We start from the raw sequence: 25073 nt of genomic DNA on the forward strand, positions 1-25073 counted from the left end.
AATAGGGTACACTATGTAGGGAATAGGGTACACTACATAGGGAATAGGGTACACTTCATAGGGATCAGGGAACGCTACATAGGGGATAGGGTACACTATATAGGGAATAGGGTACACTACGTAAGGAATAGGGTACACTACATAGGGAATAGGGTACACATCATAGGGCATAGGGAATAGGGTACAGTTCATAGGGAATAGGGTACACTTCATCGGGAATAGGGTACACTACATAGGGAATAGGGTACACTACATAGGGAATAGGGAACACTACATAGGTTGATAGGGTACACTACATAGGGGATAGGGTACACTACATAGGGAATAGGGTACACCTCATAGGGCATAGGGAATAGTGTACACTTCATAGGGAAAAGGGTACACTTCATAGGGAATAGGGTACACTTCATAGGGAATAGGGAACACTACATAGGGGATAGGGTACACTACATAGGGGATAGGGTACACTACATAGGGAATAGGGTACACTTCATAGGGAATAGGGTACACTTCATAGGGAATAGGGTACACTTCACAGGGAATAGGGTACACTACATAGGGAATAGGGTACACTGCATAGGGAATAGGGTACACTTCATAGGGAAGAGGGTACACTTCATAGGGAATAGGGTACACTACATAGGGGATAGGGTACACTACATAGGGAATAGGGTACACTTCATAGGGATCAGGGAACACTACACAGGGGATAAGGTACACTACATAGGGAATAGGGTACACTACATAAGGAATAGGGTACACTACATAGGGAATAGGGTACACATCATAGGGCATAGGGAATAGGGTACAGTTCATAGGGAATAGGGTACACTTCATCGGGAATAGGGTACACTACATAGGGAATAGGGTACACTTCATAGGGAATAGGGAACACTACATAGGGGATAGGGTACACTACATAGGGGATAGGGTACACTACATAGGGAATAGGGTACACCTCATAGGGCATAGGGAATAGTGTACACTTCATAGGGAATAGGGTACACTTCATAGGGAATAGGGTACACTTCATAGGGAATAGGGAACACTACATAAGGGATAGGGTACACTACATAGGGGATAGGGTACACTACATAGGGAATAGGGTACACTTCATAGGGCATAGGGAATATGGTACACTTCATAGGGAATAGGGTACACTTCATAGGGAATAGGGTACACTACATAGGGAATAGAGTACACTACATAGGGAATAGGGTACACTACATAGGGAATAGGGTACACTACATAGGGAATAGGGTACACTTCATAGGGAATAGGGTACACTTCATAGGGAATAGGGTACACTTCACAGGGAATAGGGTACACTACATAGGGAATAGGGTACACTACATAGGGAAGAGGGTACACTTCATAGGGAAGAGGGTACACTTCATAGGGAATAGGGTACACTACATAGGGAATAGGGTCCACTACATAGTGAATAAGGTACACTACATAGGGAATAGGGTAGACTGCATAGGGAATAGGGTACACTACATAGGGAATAGGGTACACTTCATAGGGAAGAGGGTACACTTCATAGGGAATAGGGTACACTACATAGGGAATAGGGTCCACTACATAGTGAATAAGGTACACTACATAGGGAATAGGGTAGACTGCATAGGGAATAGGGTACACTACATAGGGAATAGGGTACACTACATAGGGAATAGGGTACACTTCATAGGGAAGAGGGTACACTTCATAGGGAATAGGGTACACTTCATAGGGAATAGGGTACACCACATAGGGAATAGGGTACACTACATAGGGAATAGGGTACACTACATAGGGAATAGGGTACACTACATAGGGAATAGGGAGCCATTTGGGATGCAAACACTGTGTTTGTCTTTCTAATACAATATGTTTCTGCTAATGTCCTCTGGCTTGTTTAAATACTTGACAACCTTTCATTTGTTATTACAGACAGAAAAGGAGGGTGGGAGGGAAGAACGAGAGGAAAGTGAGGAGAGGAGAGAGAGAGGGATTGAGATCTAGAGAGAGAGAGAGAGAGAGCAGACATGTAAGGAAGTGAAGTGTAATTAATTGAGGCGAGGTGAAAGAGAAACCACTTTGTCTAGTTCAGCAGCGATAATAACTCATTAACTGACAAGCCATGAGAGAGAGGAGAGAGGCAAATCCAATAATCCATGGAGTCCACAGGAAGTGACAGAAAGCATATGGTCAGTATATGACTATAGAGCAGACAGGTCTAAACCTACAGTACAGTTCTGACCTCTTGTCTACTGAGGGATGGAACTCACAGATCCCTGTACCCTGTTGTCTACTGAGGGATGGAACTCACAGAGCCCTGTACCCTGTTGTCTACTGAGGGATGGAACTCACAGATCCCTGTACCCTGTTGTCTACTGAGGGATGGAACTCACAGATCCCTGTACCCTCTTGTCTACTGAGGGATGGAACTCACAGATCTCTGTACCCTGTTGTCTACTGAGGGATGGAACTCACAGATCTCTGTACCCTGTTGTCTACTGAGGGATGGAACTCACAGATCTCTGTATCCTGTTGTCTACTGAGGGATGGAACTCACAGATCCCTGTACCCTGTTGTCTACTGAGGGATGGAACTCACAGATCTCTGTACCCTGTTGTCTACTGAGGGATGGAACTCACAGATCTCTGTACCCTGTTGTCTACTGAGGGATGGAACTCACAGATCTCTGTACCCTGTTGTCTACTGAGGGATGAAATGTAAGGATTTTGGGCTAGCCAGGCTCATAGACTAACATTGCTACTAGCCCAGGTCTACAATCTATGCCTGAACACTACTAACCTGGTCTAAACACTACTGACCTGGTCTGAGGACTACTAACCTGGTCTGAACACTACTAACCTGGTCTGAACACTACTAACCTGGTCTAAACACTACTAACCTGGTCTGACCACTACTAACCTGGTCTGAACACTACTAACCTGGTCTGAACACTACTAACCTGGTCTGAGGACTACTAACCTGGTCTGAACACTACTAACCTGGTCTGAACACTACTAACCTGGTCTGAGGACTACTAACCTGGTCTGAACACTACTAACCTGGTCTGAACACTACTAACGTGGTCTAAACACTACTAACCTGGTCTGACCACTACTAACCTGGTCTAAACACTACTAACCTGGTCTGACCACTACTAACCTGGTCTGAACACTACTAACCTGGTCTGAGGACTACTAACCTGGTCTGAGGACTACTAACCTGGTCTGAACACTACTAACCTGGTCTGAACACTACTAACCTGGTCTGAACACTACTAACCTGGTCTGAACACTACTAACCTGGTCTGACCACTACTAACCTGGTCTGAACACTACTAACCTGGTCTGAACACTACTAACCTGGTCTGAACACTACTAACCTGGTCTGAACACTACTAACCTGGTCTGAGGACTACTAACCTGGTCTGAGGACTACTAACCTGGTCTGACCACTACTAACCTGGTCTGAGGACTACTAACCTGGTCTGACCACTACTAACCTGGTCTGACCACTACTAACCTGGTCTGAACACTACTAACCTGGTCTGAACACTACTAACGTGGTCTAAACACTATTAACCTGGTCTGAGAACTACTAACCAGGTCTGAACACTACTAACCTGGTCTGACCACTACTAACCTGGTCTGAACACTACTAACCTGGTCTGAACACTACTAACCTGGTCTAAACACTACTAACCTGGTCTAAACACTGGTCCAATTCCCTACCTGTCTCCCCGAAGTGTGGACTTGCTCGAGTGGATCTAATATATCTAGGGGCTGAAGGGAATTGCCATCATGTATCCTATACCGTCCACTCCATTTAAATCCACATGTGGGAGTGAGTGAATGCACGTTTCAGGGAGAAGGGTTCATAATCGGACCACAGCAATGAAATGTGAAAACTCTCAACTCCTCTAGAGCCCACTTAGCCCAGAAACCTATACTTCTCTGCTGCCGTCATATCCTCTGGCTCCCTAAAACCTTCTCCCTCTCATCTGTCTTATCTCCCAACCTCCCACTAAATCTCACATTAAACATGTTATGACACAGAGGTATACCACAGATATTGTAACAGCTCCCTCCACCTCCAACTAAAGTCTACCGTTCTCCACCTCCCTCCACCTCCCTCCACCTCCCTCCATCTCCCTCCATGTCCCTCCACCTCCCTCCACCTCCCTCCATGTCCCACTACAGTCCAACTCCCTCCATCTCCCACTACAGTCCAACTCCCTCCATCTCCCATTACAGTCCAACTCCCTCCATCTCCCTCCACCTCCCTCCACCTCCCTCCATGTCCCTCCATCTCCTACTACAGTCCATCTCCCTCCATCTCCCTTCACCTCTCTCCACCTCCCATTACAGTCCAACTCCCTCCATCTCCCATTACAGTCCACCTCCCTCCACCTCCCTCCACCTCCCACTACAGTCCAACTCCCTCCATGTCCCTTCATCTCCCACTACAGTCCAACTCCCTCCATCTCCCACTACAGTCCAACTCCCTCCACCTCCCTCCATCTCCCACTACAGTCCAACTCCCTCCACCTCCCATTACAGTCTACCTCCCTCCCTCCATCTCCCCCTACCTCCCACTACAGTCCACCTCCCTCCACCTCCCACTACAGTCCACCTCCCTCCACCTCCCACTACAGTCCTACTCCCTCCACTTCCCACCATAGTCAACCTCCCTACACCTCTCTCCACCTCCCACTATAGTCCACCTCCCTTCACTTCCCTCCACCTCCCACTAGAGTCCACCTACCTCCACTTCCCTCCACCTCCCACTACTGTCCATCTCCCTCCACCTCATCTTAATTAATCTGCCCATCCTCACCCAGAGGTATACTCTCTCTCTCTACCATCCATCATCCCGGACAAGAGCTGGACAAGGAGAAGGTATTCAGAAGACAGAGGACTGGACAGGAGCTGGACAAGGAGAATGTATTCAGAAGACAGAGGACTGGACAGGAGCTGGACAAGGAGAAGGTTTTCAGAAGACAGAGGACTGGACAGGAGCTGGACAAGGAGAAGGTATTCAGAAGACAGAGGACTGGACAAGAGCTGGACAAGGAGAAGGTTTTCAGAAGACAGAGGACTGGACAAGAGCTGGACAAGGAGAAGGTTTTCAGAAGACAGAGGACTGGACAAGAGCTGGACAAGGAGAAGGTTTTCAGAAGACAGAGGACTGGACAAGAGCTGGACAAGGAGAATGTATTCAGAAGACAGAGGACTGGACAAGAGCTGGACAAGGAGAAGGTTTTCAGAAGACAGAGGACTGGACAAGAGCTGGACAAGGAGAAGGTTTTCAGAAGACAGAGGACTGGACAGGAGCTGGACAAGGAGAATGTATTCAGAAGACAGAGGACTGGACAGGAGCTGGACAAGGAGAAGGTTTTCAGAAGACAGAGGACTGGACAGGAGCTGGACAAGGAGAAGGTATTCTAGGAAACTATATATAGCCACTCATGGTACCCCCATGCTTTCAAACTGAGAGGCCTGCTAAGACTCGTCTCTCTAGTCTAAAGTAAGGCTTGAGAGAGAGAGAGAGAGAGAGAGAGAGAGAGAGAGAGAGAGAGAGAGAGAGAGAATTAGACTGCAGACAGGTGCTCTACAGCCACAGTCTGCCTCTAAAGCTCTAAAGTGGCCTAAATTAGTCAGCACCATTAATGTTGGGATTGTGACCTGCATATTTCAGCAATTAAAAATAAGAAAAAAATGGGATGTTGACAGATACAGCAGATCTGCACAATGGAAAATGGACTCAAGTCAGTTTCAGATGCTTGTTGTTATGGTGAGCTACTGTATAGTGAGCTATGGTGAGCTGTAGCGAGCAAAGGTGAGCTATAGTGAGTAAAGGTACATTATGGTAAGCTAACGTGAGCTAAGGTGAGCTATAGTGAGCTAAGGTGAGTTAAGGTGAGCTATAGTGAGCTAAGGTGAGTTAAGGTGAGCTATAGTGAGCTAAGGTAAGCTAAGGTGAGCTAAGGTGAGCTAAGGTGAGCTAAGGTGAGCTAAAGTGAGCTATAGTGAGCTAAGGTAAGCTAAGGTGAGCTAAGGTGAGCTAAGGTGAGCTATAGTGAGCTAAGATAAGCTAAAGTGAGTTAAGGTGAGCAATGGTGAGCTAAGGTGAGCTATAGCGAGCTATGGTGAGCTATAGTGAGCAAAAGTGAGCTATAGTGAGCAAAGGTGCGTTATGGTGAGCTAAGATGAGCTATAATGAGCTAAGGTGCATTAGGGTGAGCTATAGTGAGCAAAGGTGAGCAAAGGTGTGTTATGGTGAGCTAAGATGAGCTATAATGAGCTAAGGTGCATTCAGTTGAGCTATAGTGAGCAAAGGTGAGCAATAGTGAGCTAAGGTGAGCTATAATGAGCTAAGGTGAGCTATAGTGAGGAAAGGTGAGCTATAGTGAGCAAAGGTGAGCTATAGAGAGCAAATGTGAGCTATAGTGAGCTAAGGTGAGCTATAATGAGCTAAGGTGCGCTATGATGAGCTACGGTGAGCTATGGTGCGTTATGGTGAGCTATAATGAGCTATAGTGAGCTATAGTGAGCTATAGTGACCTAAGGTGATCTATAATGAGCTAAGGTGCGTTATGGTGAGCTAAGGTGAGCTATAGTGAACTATAGTGAGCTGAGCTATAGTGAGCAAATGTGAGCTATAGTGAACTATAGTGAGCTGAGCTATAGTGAGCAAATGTGAGCTATAGTGAGCTAAGGTGTGCTATAATGAGCTAAGGTGAGCTATAGTGAGCTATAGTGAGCAAAGGTGAGCTATAATGAGCTAAGGTGAGCTATGGTGCGTTATTGTGAGCTATAATGAGCTATAGTGAGCTATAGTGAGCTAAGGTGAGCTATAATGAGCTAAGGTGAGCTATGGTGCGTTATTGTGAGCTATAATGAGCTATAGTGAGCTATAGTGAGCTAAGGTGAGCTATAATGAGCTAAGGTGCGTTATGGTGAGCTATTTTTTTTATTTTTTATTTTTTTATTTCACCTTTATTTAACCAGGTAGGCAAGTTGAGAACAAGTTCTCATTTACAATTGCGACCTGGCCAAGATAAAGCAAAGCAGTTCGACAACATACAACAACACAGAGTTACACATGGAGTAAAACAAACATAGTCAATAATACAGTAGAAAAATACGTCTATATACAATGATGAGCAAATGAGGTGAGATAAGGGAGGTAAATGCAAAAAAGGCCATGGTGGCAAAGTAAATACAATATAGCAAGTAAAACACTGGAATAGTAGATTTGCAGCGGAAGAAAGTGCAAAGTAGAAATAGAAATAATGGGGTGCAAAGGAGCAAAATAAATAAATAAATAAATACAGTAAGGGAAGGGGTAGTTGTTTGTGTTAAATTATAGATGGGCAATGTACAGGTTCAGTAATCTGTGAGCTGCTCTGACAGCTGGTGCTTAAAACTTGTGAGGGAGATAAGTGTTTCCAGTTTCAGAGATTTTTGTAGTTTGTTCCAGTCATTGGCAGCAGAGAACTGGAAGGAGAGGCAGCCAAAGGAAGAATTGGCTTTGGGGGTGACCAGAGAGATATACCTGCTGGAGCGCGTGCTACAGGTGGGTGCTGCTATGGTGACCAGTGAGCGGAGATAAGGGGGAACTTTACCTAGCAAGGTCTTGTAGATGACCTGGAGCCAGTGGGTTTGGCGATGAGTATGAAGCGAGGGCCAGCCAACGAGAGTGTACAGGTCGCAGTGGTGGGTAGTATATGGGGCTTTGGTGACAAAACGGATGGCACTGTGATAGACTGCATCCAATTTATTGAGTAAGGTATTGGAGGCTATTTTGTAAATGACATCGCCGAAGTCGAGGATCAGTAGGATGGTCAGTTTTACGAGGGTATGTTTGGCAGCATGAGTGAAAGATGCTTTGTTGCGAAATAGGAAGCCAATTCTAGATTTAACTTTGGATTGGAGATGATTGATGTGAGTCTGGAAGGAGAGTTTACAGTCTAACCAGACACCTAGGTATTTGTAGTTGTCCACATATTCTAAGTCAGAACCGTCCAGAGTAGTGATGCTGGACAGGTGGGCAGGTGCAGGCAGCGATCGGTTGAAGAGCATGCATTTAGTTTTACTTGTATTTAGGAGCAGTTGGAGGCCACGGAAGGAGAGTTGTATGGCATTGAAGCTTGTCTGGAGGGTAGTTAACACAGTGTCCAAAGAAGGGCCTGAAGTATACAGAATGGTGTCGTCTGCATTGAGGTGGATCAGAGACTCACCAGCGACATCATTGATGTATACAGAGAAGAGAGTCGGCCCAATAATTGAACCCTGTGGCACCCCCATAGAGACTGCCAGAGGCCCGGACAACAGGCCCTCCGATTTGACACACTGAACTCTATCAGAGAAGTAGTTGGTGAACCAGGCGAGGCAATCATTTGAGAAACCAAGGCTGTCGAGTCTGCCGAGAAGGATGTGGTGATTGACAGAGGTGAAATCCTTGGCCAGGTCAATGAATACGTCTGCACACTATTGTTTCTTATCGATGGCGGTTAAGATATCATTTAGGACCTTGAGCGTGGCTGAGGTGCACCCATGACCAGCTCTGAAGCCAGATTGCATAGCGGAGAAGGTGCGGTGCGGATTCGAAATGGATCGGTAATCTGTTTGTTGACTTGGCTTTCGAAAGACATTAGAAAGGCAGGGTAGGATAGATATAGGTCTGTAGCAGTTTGGGTTAAGAGTGTCCCCCCCTTTGAAGAGGGGATGACCGCAGCTGCATTCCAATCTTTGGGAATCTCAGACGACACGAAGAGAGGTTGAACAGGCTAGTAATAGGGGTTGCAACAATTTCTGCAGATCATTTCAGAAAGGGTCCAGATTGTCTATCCCGGCTGATTTGTAGGGGTCCAGATTTTGCAGCTCTTTCAGAACATCAGCTGACTGGATTTGGGAGAAGGAGAAATGGGGAAGGCTTTGCTCACTATATCTCAGCTCACTATAGCTCACCTTTGCTCACTAAAGCTCACCATAATGCACCTTCGCTCATTATAGATCACCTTAGCTCACTATAGCTCGCTATAGCCCACCATTACACACCATAGCTCACCATAGCTCACCTTAGCTCATTATAGCTCACCTTAGCTCATTATAGCTCACCTTAGCTCACTATAGCTCACATTAGCTCACTATAGCTCACCTTAGCTCATTATAGCTCACCTTAGCTCACTATAGCTCACCATAACACACTTTAGCTCATTATAGCTCACCTTAGCTCACTATAGCTCACCATAACACACTTTAGCTCATTATAGATCACCTTAGCACACTATAGCTCACTATAGCTCGCCATAACGGACCTTAGCTCACCTTAGCTCACCTTAGCTCACTATAGCTCACCTTTGTTCACTATAGCTCACCATAACGCACCTTAGCTCATTATAGATCACCTTAGCTCACTATACCTCACTATAGCTCATTATAGCTCACAATAAAGCACCATGGCTCACCTTTGCTCACCTTTGCTCACTATAGCTCAGCTCACTATAGCTCACCTTAGCTCACTATAGCTCACCTTTGCTCACTATAGCTCACCATAATACACCTTAGCTCATTATAGATCACCTTAGGTCACTATAGCTCACTATAGCTCACTGTAGCTCATTATAGCTCACCATATCGCACCATAGCTCACCTTAGCTCACCTTAGCTCATCATAGCGCACCTTAGCTCATTATAGCTCACCTTAGCTCACTATAGCTCACCTTTGCTTTCTATAGCTCACCTTTGCCCACTATAGCTTCCTTTCCTCACTATAGCTCACCTTAGCTCATTATAGCTCACCTTAGCTCACTATAGCTCACCTTTGTTCACTATAGCTCACCTCAATGCACCTTAGCTCATTATAGCTCATCTTAGCTCACCATAACACACCTTTGCTCACTATAGCTCACCTTTGCTCACTATAGCTCAACATAATGCACCTTAGCTCATTATAGCTCATCTTAGCTCACCATAACACACCTTTGCTCACTATAGCTCACCTTTGCTCACTATAGCTCACCATAACACATGTTAGCTCATTGTAGATCACCTTAGCTCACTATAGCTCACTATAGCTCGCCATAACGCACCTTAGCTCACATTAGCTTACCGTAGCTCATTATAGCTCACCTTAGCTCATTATAGCTCAGCTCACTATAGCTCACCTTTGCTCACTATATACATCAATGATGTTGCTCTCGCTGCTGGTGATTCTCTGATCCACCTCTACGCAGACGACACCATTCTGTATACTTCTGGCCCTTCTTTGGACACTGTGTTAACAACCCTCCAGACGAGCTTCAATGCCATACAACTCTCCTTCCATGGCCTCCAACTGCTCCTAAATACAAGTAAAACTAAATGCATGCTCTTCAACCGATCGCTGCCTGCACCTGCCCGCCTGTCCAGCATCACTACTCTGGACGGTTCTGACTTAGAATATGTGGACAACTACAAATACCTAGGTGTCTGGTTAGACTGTAAACTCTCCTTCCAGACTCACATCAAACATCTCCAATCCAAAGTTAAATCTAGAATTGGCTTCCTATTTCGCAACAAAGCATCCTTCACTCATGCTGCTAAACATACCCTCGTAAAACTGACCATCCTACCGATCCTCGACTTCGGCGATGTCATTTACAAAATAGCCTCCAATACCCTACTCAACAAACTGGATGCAGTCTATCACAGTGCCATCCGTTTTGTCACCAAAGCCCCATATACTACCCACCACTGCGACCTGTACGCTCTCGTTGGCTGTCCTTCGCTTCATAATCGTCGCCAAACCCAGTGGCTCCAGGTCATCTACAAGACCCTGCTAGATAAAGTCCCCCCTTATCTCCGCTCACTGGTCACCATAGCAGCACCCACCTGTAGCACGTGCTCCAGCAGGCATATCTCTCTGGTCACCCCCAAAGCCAATTCCTCCTTTGGCCGCCTCTCCTTCCAGTTCTCTGCTGCCAATGACTGGAACAAACTACAAAAATCTCTGAAACTGGAAACACTTATCTCCCTCACTAGCTTTAAGCACCAGCTGTCAGAGCAGCTCACAGATTACTGAACCTGTACATAGCCCATCTATAATTTAACACAAACAACTACCCCTTCCCCTACTGTATTTATTTATTTATTTATTTTGCTCCTTTTTGCCTTTACCTCCCTTATCTCACCTCATTTGCTCACTTTGTATATAGACTTATTTTTCTACTATATTATTGACTGTATGTTTGTTTTACTCCATGTGTAACTCTGTGTTGTTGTGCGTGTCAAACTGCTTTGCTTTATCTTGGCCAGGTCGCAATTGTAAATGAGAATTAGTTCTCAACTTGCCCACCTGGTTAAATAAAGGTGAAATAAAATTAAATAAATAAATAAGGTGAGCTATAGTGAGCTAAGGTGCGTTATGGTCAGCTATAGTGAGCTAAGGTGAGCTACAGTGAGCTAAGGTGAGCTAAGGTGAGCTACAGTGAGCTAAGGTGAGCTACAGTGAGCTAAGGTGAGCTACAGTGATCGATGGTGAGATATAGTGTGCTATGCATTTTGAGGCTGCCTGCTAGGCTGCTACATTTAGCGCATTATCGGGAATGGAATGATCCTGCCCAGATGTACGGTATGTCAGATGTCTCAGAATAGTCTATTTCTCTCTCTATCTCTCTCTCTATCTCTCCCCATCCTCTCAGAATGATCCATCTCTTCTCCTCTCTCTCTCCATTCATTCTCTACCCATCCTCCTCTCCTCCCTGTCTGTCTCATCCAATCCATTATCATTAATGTTTCATTAACACAAAGATGAATATTCATGGCAGAGAATGATGTAATGATGTAACATTCCATCAGTGTAATACAGAATTCAGTTTTATAAAACCGTAGTCAGACTTAGATCCATGGCAAATATCTCTTCTCGAATATAACGCTAAACTTACACCGAACTAAAACGTCCGTGATATTTTTGGTTTCAATACATGGAAAAGTCAACATGTATCCATACAAATGAGGCAATCATGTCCATTTATCTATAACTCTACTAATGTCTAACCAGCTAATAAACTGGTTGGAAGAGATGTAAATGTAAATAGAATGAATAGAACAGGCTTGGAACCTGTAACCCTGGTAAATAGAATGAATAGAACAGGCTTGGAACCTGTAACCCTGGTAAATAGAATGAATAGAACAGGCTTGGAACCTGTAACCCTGGTAAATAGAATGAATAGAACAGGCTTGGAACCTGTAACCCTGGTAAATAGAATGAATAGAACAGGCTTGGAACCTCTAACCCTGGTAAATAGAATGAATAGAACAGGCTGGGAACCTCTAACCCTGGTAATATGACTGGTAAATAGAACAGGCTGGGAACCTGTAACCCTGGTAATATGACTGGTAAATAGAACAGGCTGGGAAACCTCTAACCCTGGTAATATGACTGGTAAATAGAACAGGCTGGGAACCTGTAACCCTGGTAATATGACTGGTAAATAGACCAGGCTGGGAACCTGTAACCCTGGTAATATGACTGGTAAATAGAACAGGCTGGGAACCTGTAACCCTGGTAATATGACTGGTAAATAGAACAGGCTGGGAACCTGTAACCCTGGTAATATGACTGGTAAATAGACCAGGCTGGGAACCTGTAACCCTGGTAATATGACTGGTAAATAGACCAGGCAGGGAACCTGTAACCCTGGTAATATGACTGGTAAATAGAACAGGCTGGGAACCTGTAACCCTGGTAATATGACTGGTAAATAGAATGAATTGAACAGGCTGGGAACCTGTAACCCTGGTAATATGACTGGTAAATAGACTGGGAACCTGTAACCCTGGTAATATGTCTGGTAAATAGAATGAATTGAACAGGCTTGGAATTGACTAGTAAACTCATTGGTACACTCACAATACGTGCCTGGTATTGTGATGCAATAATTTCCACATTAATGTCGAATGTTTATTCAAATAATGGTAACTGATGTGGCTCATGCAATATAAATTATTTTGTGTATTGTCAGTTGAGTTTATTCAACAACTTACAACAAAGATTTATGGGTACACTTCTTGCTTTTACTTCCCGCTTTTACTTCCTGCTTTTACTTCCTGCATTTTCTTCCTGCATTTACTTCCTGTTTCATTCTATTTCTATGGAGGTGCATCTATGGACTATTGAACAGACTGACTGACTGACTGGTAGAGGGGTATCAGGAATATTGAACAGACTGACTGACTGGTAGAGGGGTATCAGGAATATTGAACAGACTGACTGACTGACTGGTAGAGGGGTATCAGGAATATTGAACAGACTGACTGACTGACTGGTAGAGGGGTATCAGGAATATTGAACAGTGACTGACTGACTGACTGGTAGAGGGGTATCAGGAATATTGAACAGACTGACTGACTGGTAGAGGGGTATCAGGAATATTGAACAGACTGACTGACTGGTAGAGGGGTATCAGGAATATTGAACAGACTGACTGACTGGTAGAGGGGTATCAGGAATATTGAACAGACTGACTGACTGACTGGTAGAGGGGTATCAGGAATATTGAACAGACTGACTGACTGACTGGTAGAGGGGTATCAGGAATATTGAACAGACTGACTGACTGGTAGAGGGGTATCAGGAATATTGAGCAGACTGACACACAAGCATGAACACACACACACACACACCACACACACACACACACACACACACACACACACACACACACACACACACACACACACACACACACACACACACACACACACACACACACACACACACACCTCCATTATCATCTCCACAGGTATAAGTACACGGTGTAGTAGTCATGGGTAGCACTGCGATCACAACTCTCAAATCTACCACTGATAATTGAACAAGTCTGCAGGGAGGCTACTGGGAAAGGGATTGTGCGTGTGTGTGCTTGTCACACACAAGTACACACTCACAATTTCAGAAATACTTACACACACAAAAAACAGGCGCGAGTACAGCTGAAGGTATATATCCTTTGTCTCTTCAAGCAGCTTGTTCTCGGTCTCTCTCTCAGCTCGTGAGACAACTCTCTCTCTGCTCATGAGACAACTCTCTCCGCTCATAAGAGAACTCTCTCTCTGCTCATGAGAGAACTCTCTCTCTGCTCATGTGACAACTCTCTCTCTGCTCATGAGACAACTCTCTCTCAGCTCATGACAGAACTCTCTCTCTGCTCATGACAGAACTCTCTCTCTGCTCATGAGACAACTCTCTCTCTGTTCATCAGAGAACTCTCTCTCTGCTCATGACAGAACTCTCTCTCTGCTCATGACAGAACTCTCTCTCTGCTCATCACATAACTCTCTCTCTGCTCATCACATAACTCTCTCTCTGCTCATGAGAAAACTCTCTCTCTGCTCATCAGATAACTCTCTCTCTGCTCATCAGAGAACTCTCTTTCTGCTCATGAGAGCAACAAATTAGCTATTCAGGCAAAGCATAGAGCAACTGGATATGGAGAGGACAATACACCACACAGTAATATCTGTGCACCAATGCACCATAACTAATGCACCTTAACTAATGCACCTCAACTAATGCACCATAACTAATGCACCATAACTAATGCACCTTAACTAATGCACCACAACTAATGCACCTTAATTAATGCACCATAACTAATGCACCTTAACTAATGCACCTTAACTAATGCACCTTAATTAATGCACCATAACTAATGCACCTTAACTAATGTACCATAACTAATGCAACATAGCTAATGCACATAACTAATGCACCATAACTAATGCACCATAACAAATGCATATCACTAATGCACCTTAACTAATGCACCTTAACTAATGCACCATAACTAATGTACCACATAACTAATGTATTAGAATTAATGTTTAGTAACTCATGTATTATAACTATTGTATTATAACTAATTTCTTATAACTAGTGTATTATAACTAATGCACCATACCTAATGTATTATAACTAATGTAGTATAACTCATTTATTATAACTAATGCACATAACTAATGTATTATAACTAATGTATTATAACGAATGTATTGTAACTACTGTATTATAACTAATGTATTATCACTAATGTATTATAACTAATGTATTATAACTAATGTATTGTAACTAATGTAGTATAACTAATGTATTATAACTAATATATTATAACTAATGTGTTATTTTAACTAATCTATTATAACTAATCTATTATAACTAATGTATTACAACTAGTGCACTATAACTAATGTATTATAACTACTGTATTATAACTACTGTATTATAACTAATGTTTTATAACTAATGCACATAACTAATGCACTATACCTATTGTATTATATATAATGTAATATAACTAATGTTTTATAACTAATGCACTATAACCAATGTATTACAACTAATGCACATAACTAATGTATTATAACTACTGTACTATAACTAATGTATTACAACTAGTGCACTATAACTAATGTATTATAACTAATGTATTAAAACGAATGTATTATAACTAATGTGTTATTTTAACTAATGTATTATAATGCATGTATTAAAACTAATGTATTAAAACTCATGTATTATAACTAATGTATTAAAACTCATGTATTATAACTAATGTATTATAACTAATGTATTATAACTAATGTATTAAAACTCATGTATTATAACTAATGTATTATAACTCATGTATTAAAACTATGGTATTATAACTCATGTATTAAAACTAATGTATTATAACTCATGTATTAAAACTAATGTATTATAACTCATGTATTAAAACTAATGTATTATAACTCATGTATTAAAACTATGGTATTATAACTAATGCACCATAACTAACAAAGGGGTGTGTTCAGGTTTATAGACCAGAGAAACACATTATCAGCAACACAGTGCAACACGGTGGGCAAGGAGAGGTGCATTCACTAAACACATTATCAGCAACACAGTGCAACACGGTGGGCAAGGATAACACAACAATAGCAACACCATGCAACGCACAACATAACAACTCTGTGCCAAGCAAAAGAGTTAGAGGAGCCAGAGGAAGAAGATACGGATGCTAGTAAACAAACGCGACACTGTGAGGGACAGTGTGTATGAGGAAGGAGGAGAGGAGAAAATTGTAATTATGGAGCGAGGAGCCAAGTTTATGTCTGAATGAAACACCTGGAGAATTATGCCGGATTATACTGCTAATGTTCTCCTGCCTCTCCTCGGTATGGAGGTGTGTGTGTGTGTGTGTGTGTGTGTGTGTGTGTGTGTGTGTGTGTGTGTGTGTGTGTGTGTGTGTGTGTGTGTGTGTGTGTGTGTGTGTGTGTGTGTGTGTGTGTGTGTCTGCTTGCAAGTGTCTGTGTTTGTGTGATACTGTGTTGATGTGATTATATGGATTTAGTAATAACCACATGGTCAGGAGTTCTTACTGTCTCAAATCCTCTCCAATCCTAGAACAGACCAGTCTAAATCCCTGAGAGAACGGACCAGTCTAAAGCCCTGAGAGAACGGACCAGTCTAAATCCCTGAGAGAACGCACCAGTCTAAAACCCTGAGAGAACGGACCAGTCTAAAACCCTGAGAGAACGGACCAGTCTAAAACCCTGAGAGAACGGACCAGTTTAAATCCCTGAGAGAACGGACCAGTCTAAAACCCTGAGAGAACGCACCAGTTTAAAGCCCTGAGAGAACGGACCAGTCTAAAGCCCTGAGAGAACGCACCAGTCTAAATCCCTGAGAGAACGGACCAGTCTAAATCCCTGAGAGAACGGACCAGTCTAAATCCCTGAGAGAACGCACCAGTCTAAAACCCTGAGAGAACGGACCAGTCTAAAACCCTGAGAGAACGGACCAGTCTAAAACCCTGAGAGAACGGACCAGTTTAAAGCCCTGAGAGAACGGACCAGTCTAAAACCCTGAGAGAACGCACCAGTTTAAAGCCCTGAGAGAACGGACCAGTCTAAATCCCTGAGAGAACGGACCAGTCTAAAGCCCTGAGAGAACGGACCAGTCTAAAACCCTGAGAGAACGGACCAGTCTAAATCCCTGAGAGAACGGACCAGTCTAAAACCCTGAGAGAACGGACCAGTCTAAAACTCTGAGAGAACGGACCAGTCTAAAACCCTGAGAGAACGGACCAGTGGTGTGTTTCCACCAAACTGACTTGTTGCAGATAAAAATCAGTGTTGATGACATAGTGCACACAACATGTATTTTTGTGTGTTTTCATCACATTTTCAACTCTACTGATTGTTTTGTCACCAAAAAAAATGTTGTGTTAAATAGCTAATTTTTTCCTACTCTGTCTTGGAACCTGCGCTCTAGCCAACAGCTTGCAGATACAGTCTGGGTAGGCTGTGCAGTGGCACGGAATTAAGGATGCCAAAGGAAGGCATGTTTCCCTCCAAAAATGTACCAAGAAAAAAATGAAGAAAAAAAATACATCATAAATTATTTATCTTTCGTCTCTCAGTGTTTCATAATGTTCCTTCAATTTGCAAGAGGCTAAATGTATCTCACTCTGTCTTTGTATGTGTAGGCCATCTATCTAATGCTGTCTGGTCAAAAGAGCATTACATTGTTGCCACCCGTAGCATTGAATGCAAGGGAAGCCAGCGAGTCTTTGGCCTACCTTGATAATATATATATTTTTTTAAATAATAGCCAATCAGCGTTGAGCTAAACTGAACAAGCTCAACTGTGAATGGTCCTGGCGAACCAAAAAAAAAAGTGTAATGGAAAGCCAATTTGGATTTGGCTTCACTCCAATCAAATCACATTGAGAACATATGTCATTGACAGAAACAAGTTGAATTGTTGCATCTCGTTGTGTTGTTGTCCTCCGATAGCTGGCTAGCTAAAATTGTCCCTTTCCTAAATTAGCCATGGATGGAGATAGGGATTTTGACTTGTGGTTTTACTTAATTCTCCGTACTGGCCAATGATTATAACGGCGATTCTGATCCAACCATAAATGTATACATTGAGGATGGAAGTTCAATATGTAACTAGATGTAAAAGCCTAACGTTTAACTAGCTAACATTGCCCATGAAAGGAAGTTATGGCTAGCGAGCAACTGTTTTAGTCAGGTAACCAAGGACAACAACAAAACTAAAAGTGTGTGCTGTATGACAGAGTCATAGACCGTTTAGACAACATGACAATGGGAGGATGGCATTGGCTTTTCTCTACAAGTAGTGTGAGTCAACATGTTTTTGTACTTGCAAAAACCGTGCACACACACATATACACACACACACACACACACACACACACACACACACACACACACACACACACACACACACACACACACACACACACACACACACACACACACACACACACACACACACACACACACACACACACACACACACACACACAGAGAGAAATCGGAAACATGGACAGCCACATCATATTTAGCTTCAGTTTGGCTTGGCTTGATTTTACCCACACGCCATTGCTGGAAACTAGTCTACAGGATGAGATTATCATGGATTTTTTTTTTTTTGTCAAACGGCAGTCAAGCATCGATCCTCATGTCACCAGGATAAGACGCTCGATATTCCTTGTAAAGGACCATCAAGCTCATCACCGTGACCTTTCACCCCCCCCCCCCGTGAAGTTCATCATCACTTATTTCATCTGTAACATAATAAACTGCAAGCTTTCCTGAGTTGTAGTGGCAGGACCACACACCTTATCATTGTGTGACTCCAAGTCACACTATATATACAAAAGTATGTGGATACCCCTTCAAATGAGTGGATTTGGCTATTTCAGCCACAGCCGTATTTGACTGGTGTATACAATCAAGCACACAGCCATGCAATCTCCATAGACAAACATTGGCAGTAGAATGGGCCGTACTGAAGAGCTCAGTGACTTTCAACGTGGCACCGTCATAGGATGCCACCTTTCCAAACAAGTCAGTTCGTCAAATTCCTGCCCTGCTAGAGCTGCCCCCCGGTCAACTGTAAGTGTTGTTATTGTGAAGTGGAAACGTCTAGGAGCAACAATGCCTCAGCTGAGAAGTGGTAGGTTACACAAGTTCAGAGAACAGGACCACCGTGTGCTGAAGCGCGTAGCGTGTAAATATCGTCTGTACTCGGTTGCAACTACTGAGTTCCAAACTGCCTCTGGAAGCAACGTCAGCGCAAGAACAGTTCTTAGTGATGTGAAGCTCGCACCCCAATTGGACTCTGGAGCTTTTGGAAATGTATTCTCTGGAGTGACGAATCACGCTTCACCATTTGCTGTCCGGCAGACAAATCTGGATTTGGCGGACGCCAGGAGAACGCTACCTGCCCCAATGCATAGTGCCAACTGTCAAGTTTGGTGGAGGAGGAATAATGGTCTGGGGCTGTTTTTTATGGTTCTGGCTAGTCCCCTCCAGTGAAAGGACATCTTAACCCTAGAGAATACAATGACATTCTAGACGATTCTGTGCTTCCAAATTTATGGCAAATGTGTTTTGTTGAGAAAGGTGTGGAAGAACTTGGCTGGCCTGCACAGAGCCCTGACCTCAACCCCATCGAACACCTTTGGGATAATTTGGAATGCCGACTGCTATCCAGGCCTAATTGCCTTAACATCAGTGCCCGACCTCACTAATGCTCTTGTGGCTGAATGGAAGCAAGTCCCCCGCAGCAATGTTCCAACAACTAGTGGAAAACCTTCCCAGAAGAGTGGAGGTTGTTATAGCAGCAATGTTCCAACATCTAGTGGAAAGCCTTCCCAGAAGAGTGGAGGCTGTTATAGCAGCAATGTTCCAACATCTAGTGGAAAGCCTTCCCAGAAGAGTGGAGGCTGTTATAGCAGAGAAGGGGGGACACACTCCATATTAATGCCCATGATTTTGGAATGAGATGTTCGACGAGCAGGTGTCCACATACTTTTGGTCATGCAGTGTACTTCGATACGATGATCAATAATTGAGCATGAAGGCATTTCCACTGCCATCTCTCACATAATATATTTTACCGACACAAACATATCATCTAATGTTAAAGAAGTCTTCTAATATAATGAAGTCTCGAGGTATTGCTCGCCTGAGGTAGAGTACCTTATGAAAAGCTGTAGACCACACTTTCTTGATGTCTATAGTATTCTCTTGGGTATGCAATCTGGTTTCCGCTCAGGTTATGGATGTGTCACTGCAACCTTAAAGGTCCTCAATGATGTCACCATTGCCCTTGATTCAGTGTTGTACTGCTATTTTTATTGACTCGGCCAAAGCTTTTGATACGGTAGACCATTGCATTCTTGTGGACCAGCTAAGGAGAATTGGTGTCTCTGAGGGGTCTTTGGCCTGGTTTGCTAACTACCTCTCTCAAAGAGTGCAGTGTATAAAGTCCGAAAATCTGCTGTCTCAGCCACTGCCTGTCACCAAGGGGGTACCCCAAGGCTCAACCCTAGGCCCCACGCTCTTCTCAATTTACATCAACAACATAGCTCAGGCATTTATATGCAGATGATACAGTCTTATACTCAGCTGGCCCCTCCCTGGATTCTGTGTTAAATGCTCTACAACAAAGCTTTCTTAGTGTCCAACAAGCTTTCTCTACCCTTAACCTTGTTCTGAACACCTCCAAAACAAATGTCATGTGGTTTGGTAAGAAGAATGCCTCTCTTCCCACAGGTGTAATTACTACCTCTGAGGGTTTAGAGCTTGAGGTAGTCACCTCATACAAGTACTTGGGAGTATGCACTGTCCTTCTCTCAGCACATATCAAAGCTGCAGGCTAAAGTTAAATCTAGACTTGGTTTCCTCTATCGTAATCGCTCCTCTTTCACCCCAGCTGCCAAACTAACCCTGATTCAGATGACCATCCTACCCATGCTAGATTACGGAGACGTCATTTATAGATCGGCAGGTAAGGGTGCTCTCGAGCGGCTAGATGTTCTTTACCATTCGGCCATCAGATTTCCCACCAATGCTCCTTATAGGACACATCACTGCACTCTATACGCCTCTGTAAACTGGTCATCTCTGTATACCCAACGCAAGACCCACTGGTCGGCGCTTATTTATAAAACCCTCTTAGGCCTCCCTCCCCCCTATCTGAGATACCTACTGCAGCCCTCATCCTCCACATACAACACCCGTTCTGCCAGTCACATTCTGTTAAAGGTCTCCAAAGCACACACATGGCTGGGTCGCTCCTCTTTTCAGTTCGCTGCAGCTAGTGACTGGAACGAGCTGTAACAAACACTCAAACTGTTATTGTCTCTACCTTCTTGCCCTTTGTGCTGTTGTCTGTGCCGAATAATGTTTGTACCATGTTTTGTGCTGCTACCACGTTGTGTTGCTACCATGTTATTGTTATGTTGTGTTGCTACCATGTTGTTGTCATGTCGTGTTGCTACCATGTTGTTGTCATTTTGTGTTGCTACCATGTTGTTGTTATGTCGTGCTGCTACCATGTTGTTGTCATGTTGTGTTGCTACCATGTTGTTGTCATGTTGTGTTGCTACCATGTTGTTGTCATGTTGTGTTGCTACCATGCTGTGTTGTCATGTGTTGCTGCCTTGCTATGTTGTTGTCTTAGGTCTCTCTTTATGTTGTGTTGTCTCTCTTGTCGTGATGTGTTTTGTCCTATATTTATATTATTATTATTTACTTATATACATTTGAAGTCGGAAGGTTACATACATTTAGGTTGGAGTCATTAAAACTCGTTTTTCAACCACTCGACACATTTCTTGTTAACAAACTATAGTTTTGGCAAGTCGGTTAGGACATCTACTTTGTGCATGACACAAGTACATTTTTCCAACAATTGTTTACAGACAGATTATTTGACTTATAATTCACTGTATCACAAGTCCAGTGGGTCAGAAGTTTACATAGACTAAGTTGAATGTGCCTTTGAACAGCTTGGAAAATTCCAGAAAATGATGTCATGGCTTTAGAAGCTTCTGATAGGCTAATTGATATCATTTGAGTCAATTGGAGGTGTACCTGTGGATGTATTTCAAGGCCTACCTTCAAACTAAGTGTCTCTTTGCTTGACATCATGAGAAAAGCAAAAGAAATCAGCCAAGACCTCCACAAGTCTGGTTCTTCCTTGGGAGCAATTTCCAAACGCCTGAAGGTACCACGTTCATCTGTACAAATAATAGTACGCAAGTATAAACACCATGGGACCATGCAGCCGTCATACTGCTCAGGAAGGAGACGCGTTCTGTCTCCTAGAGATGAACGTACTTTGGTGCGAAAAGTGCAAATCAATCCCAGAACAACAGCAAAGGACCTTGTGAAGATGCTGGAGGAAACAGGTACAAAAGTATCTATATCCACAGTAAAACGAGTCCTATTTTGACATAACCTGAAAGGCTGCTCAGCAAGGAAGAAGCCACTGCTCCAAAACCGCCATAAAAAGCCAGACTACGGTTTCCAACTGGTACCGGACTTGGTACCGGAACCATCTGTATATAGCCTCGTTATGTTATTTTATTGTGTTACTTGTTATTATTTTTTACTTTAGTTTATTTGGTAAATATTTTCTTAACTCTTCTTGAACTGCATTGTTGGTTAAGGGCTAGTAAGTAAGCATTTCACAGTAAGGTCTACACCTGTTGTATTCGGCACATGTGACAAATAAAGTTTGATTTGATTTGAAAAGATCCCACCATGTCCAACGAACAGATCATCTGTTGGCATTTATCACATTTTAAACGAAACCTCCTATTTCCATCACAATTGTAATAATATTTTTTTATACGGTTTGACTTAACTCGCATAAAAACTATGGATGAAAATGTGGATAGTGTCTCACTAGGATAAACGTTGATTTTGACTGAGCATCGCGGGTTCAATCCCAGTTCTTGGTACTCGTTTAAAAAAATACAAATAAATTGCAACGAAGAAGGCATATACTGACATCTTGGGGACCTGGACAAATGTGGAATATTGCAGTCTATCTTTAGAGATCTCGCTGCTCTTACCTTTCTTGTCTCCGAAGAACAGTGTCTGCTGTGCAGGGTTAGACCACTGGAGGGAAGTTTGGTCGTTGTACTCTACCCTGCAAGTCATGTTGGCTGTCCCACCCTCTGTCACTGTCTGATTCTGGACCAAGGGGTGCTGCCCCGACGACCCTGGGGAGAGAGGAGAGAAGACAGGGAGAGAAAGGGGTAAATATAACAAAACATCATTTGTAGTGTAAGAGACATTGGGTTTAGTATGGGTAAACATTTTTTTCTATCAGAAGACAAACACAGCTCTTCCAATCTAAGAGAGCTGGTTGTAGTTTTGTGCCAACATCAAACCTCTTCAATGTTGAAGTTTTGATTTCCGTATACAGTATGTGTAGACAGTATACCCTGTAATTGCATAGAATGCTTCTAATCCTCTATACTGTTGCCTACATGGTTTAGTGTTCAACATGGTTTAGTGTTCTACATGGTTTAGTGTTCTACATGGTTTAGGGTTCTACATGTTTTACTGATCGACATGGTTTAGTGTTCTACATGGTTTAGGGTTCTACATGGTTTAGTGTTCTACATGGTTTAGTGTTCTACATCTACATGGTTTAGTGTTCTACATGATTTAGTGTTCTACATGGTTTAGTGTTCTACATGGCTTAGTGTTCTACATCTACATGGTTTAGTGTTCTACATGGTTTAGAGTTCTACATGGACATGGTTTAGTGTTCTACATGGTTTAGTGTTCTACATGGTTCAGTGTTCTACATGGTTTAGTGTGCTACATGGTTTAGTGTTCTACATGGTTTAGTGTTCTACATCCACATGGTTTAGTGTTCTACATAGTTTAGTGTTCTACATCTACATGGTTTAGTGTTCTACATGGTTTAGTGTTCTACATGGACATGGTTTAGTGTTCTACATGGTTTAGTGTTCTACATGGTTTAGTGTTCTACATGGACATGGTTTAGTGTTCTACATGGTTTAGTGTTCTACATGGTTTAGTGTTCTACATGTTTTACTGATCGACATGGTTTAGTGTTCTACATGGTTTAGTGATGTACATGGTTTAGTGTTCTACATGGTTTAGTGTTCTACATGGTTTAGTGTTCTACATGGACATGGTTTAGTGTTCTACATGGTTTAGTGTTCTACATGGTTTAGTGTTCTACATGGTTTAGTGTTCTACATGGTTCAGTGTTCTACATGGTTTAGTGTTCTACATGGTTTAGTGTTCTACATGGTTTAGTGTTCTACATCCACATGGTTTAGTGTTCTACATAGTTTAGTGTTCTACATCTACATGGTTTAGTGTTCTACATGGTTTAGTGTTCTACATGGACATGGTTTAGTGTTGTACATGGTTTAGTGTTGTACATGGTTTAGTGTTGTACATGGTTTAGTGTTCTACATGGTTTAGTGTTCTACATGGTTTAGTGTTCTACATGGTTTAGTGTTCTACATGGTTTAGTGTTCTACATGGACATGGTTTAGTGTTCTACATGGTTTAGTGTTCTACATGGTTTAGTGTTCTACATGTTTTACTGATCGACATGGTTTAGTGTTCTACATGGTTTAGTGATGTACATGGTTTAGTGTTCTACATGGTTTAGTGTTCTACATGGACATGGTTTAGTGTTCTACATGGTTTAGTGTTCTACATGGTTTAGTGTTCTACATGGTTTAGTGTTCTACATGTTTTACTGATCGACATGGTTTAGTGTTCTACATGGTTTAGTGATGTACATGGTTTAGTGTTCTACATGGTTTAGTGATCTACATGGTTTAGTGTTCTACAACTGTGGCTCAGTTGGTACAGCATGGTGTTCGCAACACCAGAGTTGTGGGTTCGATTCCCACGGGGGACCAGTACGGGGCAAAACAATTATGAAATGTATGCATTCACTACAGTAAGTCGCTCTGGATAAGAGCGTCTGCTAAAATTTAAATGGACATGGTTTAGTGTTCTACATGGTTTAGTGTTCTACATAGTTTAGTGTTCTACATCTACATGGTTTAGTGTTCTACATGGTTTAGTGATCGACATGGTTTAGTGTTCTACATGGTTTAGTGATGTATATGGTTTAGTGTTCTACATGGTTTAGTGTTCTACATGGTTTAGTGTTCTACATAGTTTAGTGTTCTACATCTACATGGTTTAGTGATC

The 25073-nt window shown here is 42.9% G+C and overlaps 1 protein-coding gene across 2 annotated transcripts in view; it reads right to left on the bottom strand.

The window, feature by feature from the left end:
* Positions 1–25073, bottom strand: part of LOC106563906 (cell adhesion molecule 2) — a 678594-nt gene that overhangs the window by 182924 nt on the left and 470597 nt on the right. For both annotated transcript variants that reach the window (XM_014129855.3, XM_082958335.1), the window contains exon 3: positions 22931–23080. In XM_014129855.3, the coding sequence (XP_013985330.2) occupies positions 22931–23080 (150 nt within the window). The remainder of the gene's footprint in view (positions 1–22930; positions 23081–25073) is intronic.

Source organism: Salmo salar, chromosome 11 (genome assembly GCF_965601325.2).
Source record: "Salmo salar chromosome 11, fSalSal1, whole genome shotgun sequence".
NCBI classification, from domain to species: Eukaryota; Metazoa; Chordata; class Actinopteri; order Salmoniformes; family Salmonidae; genus Salmo; species Salmo salar.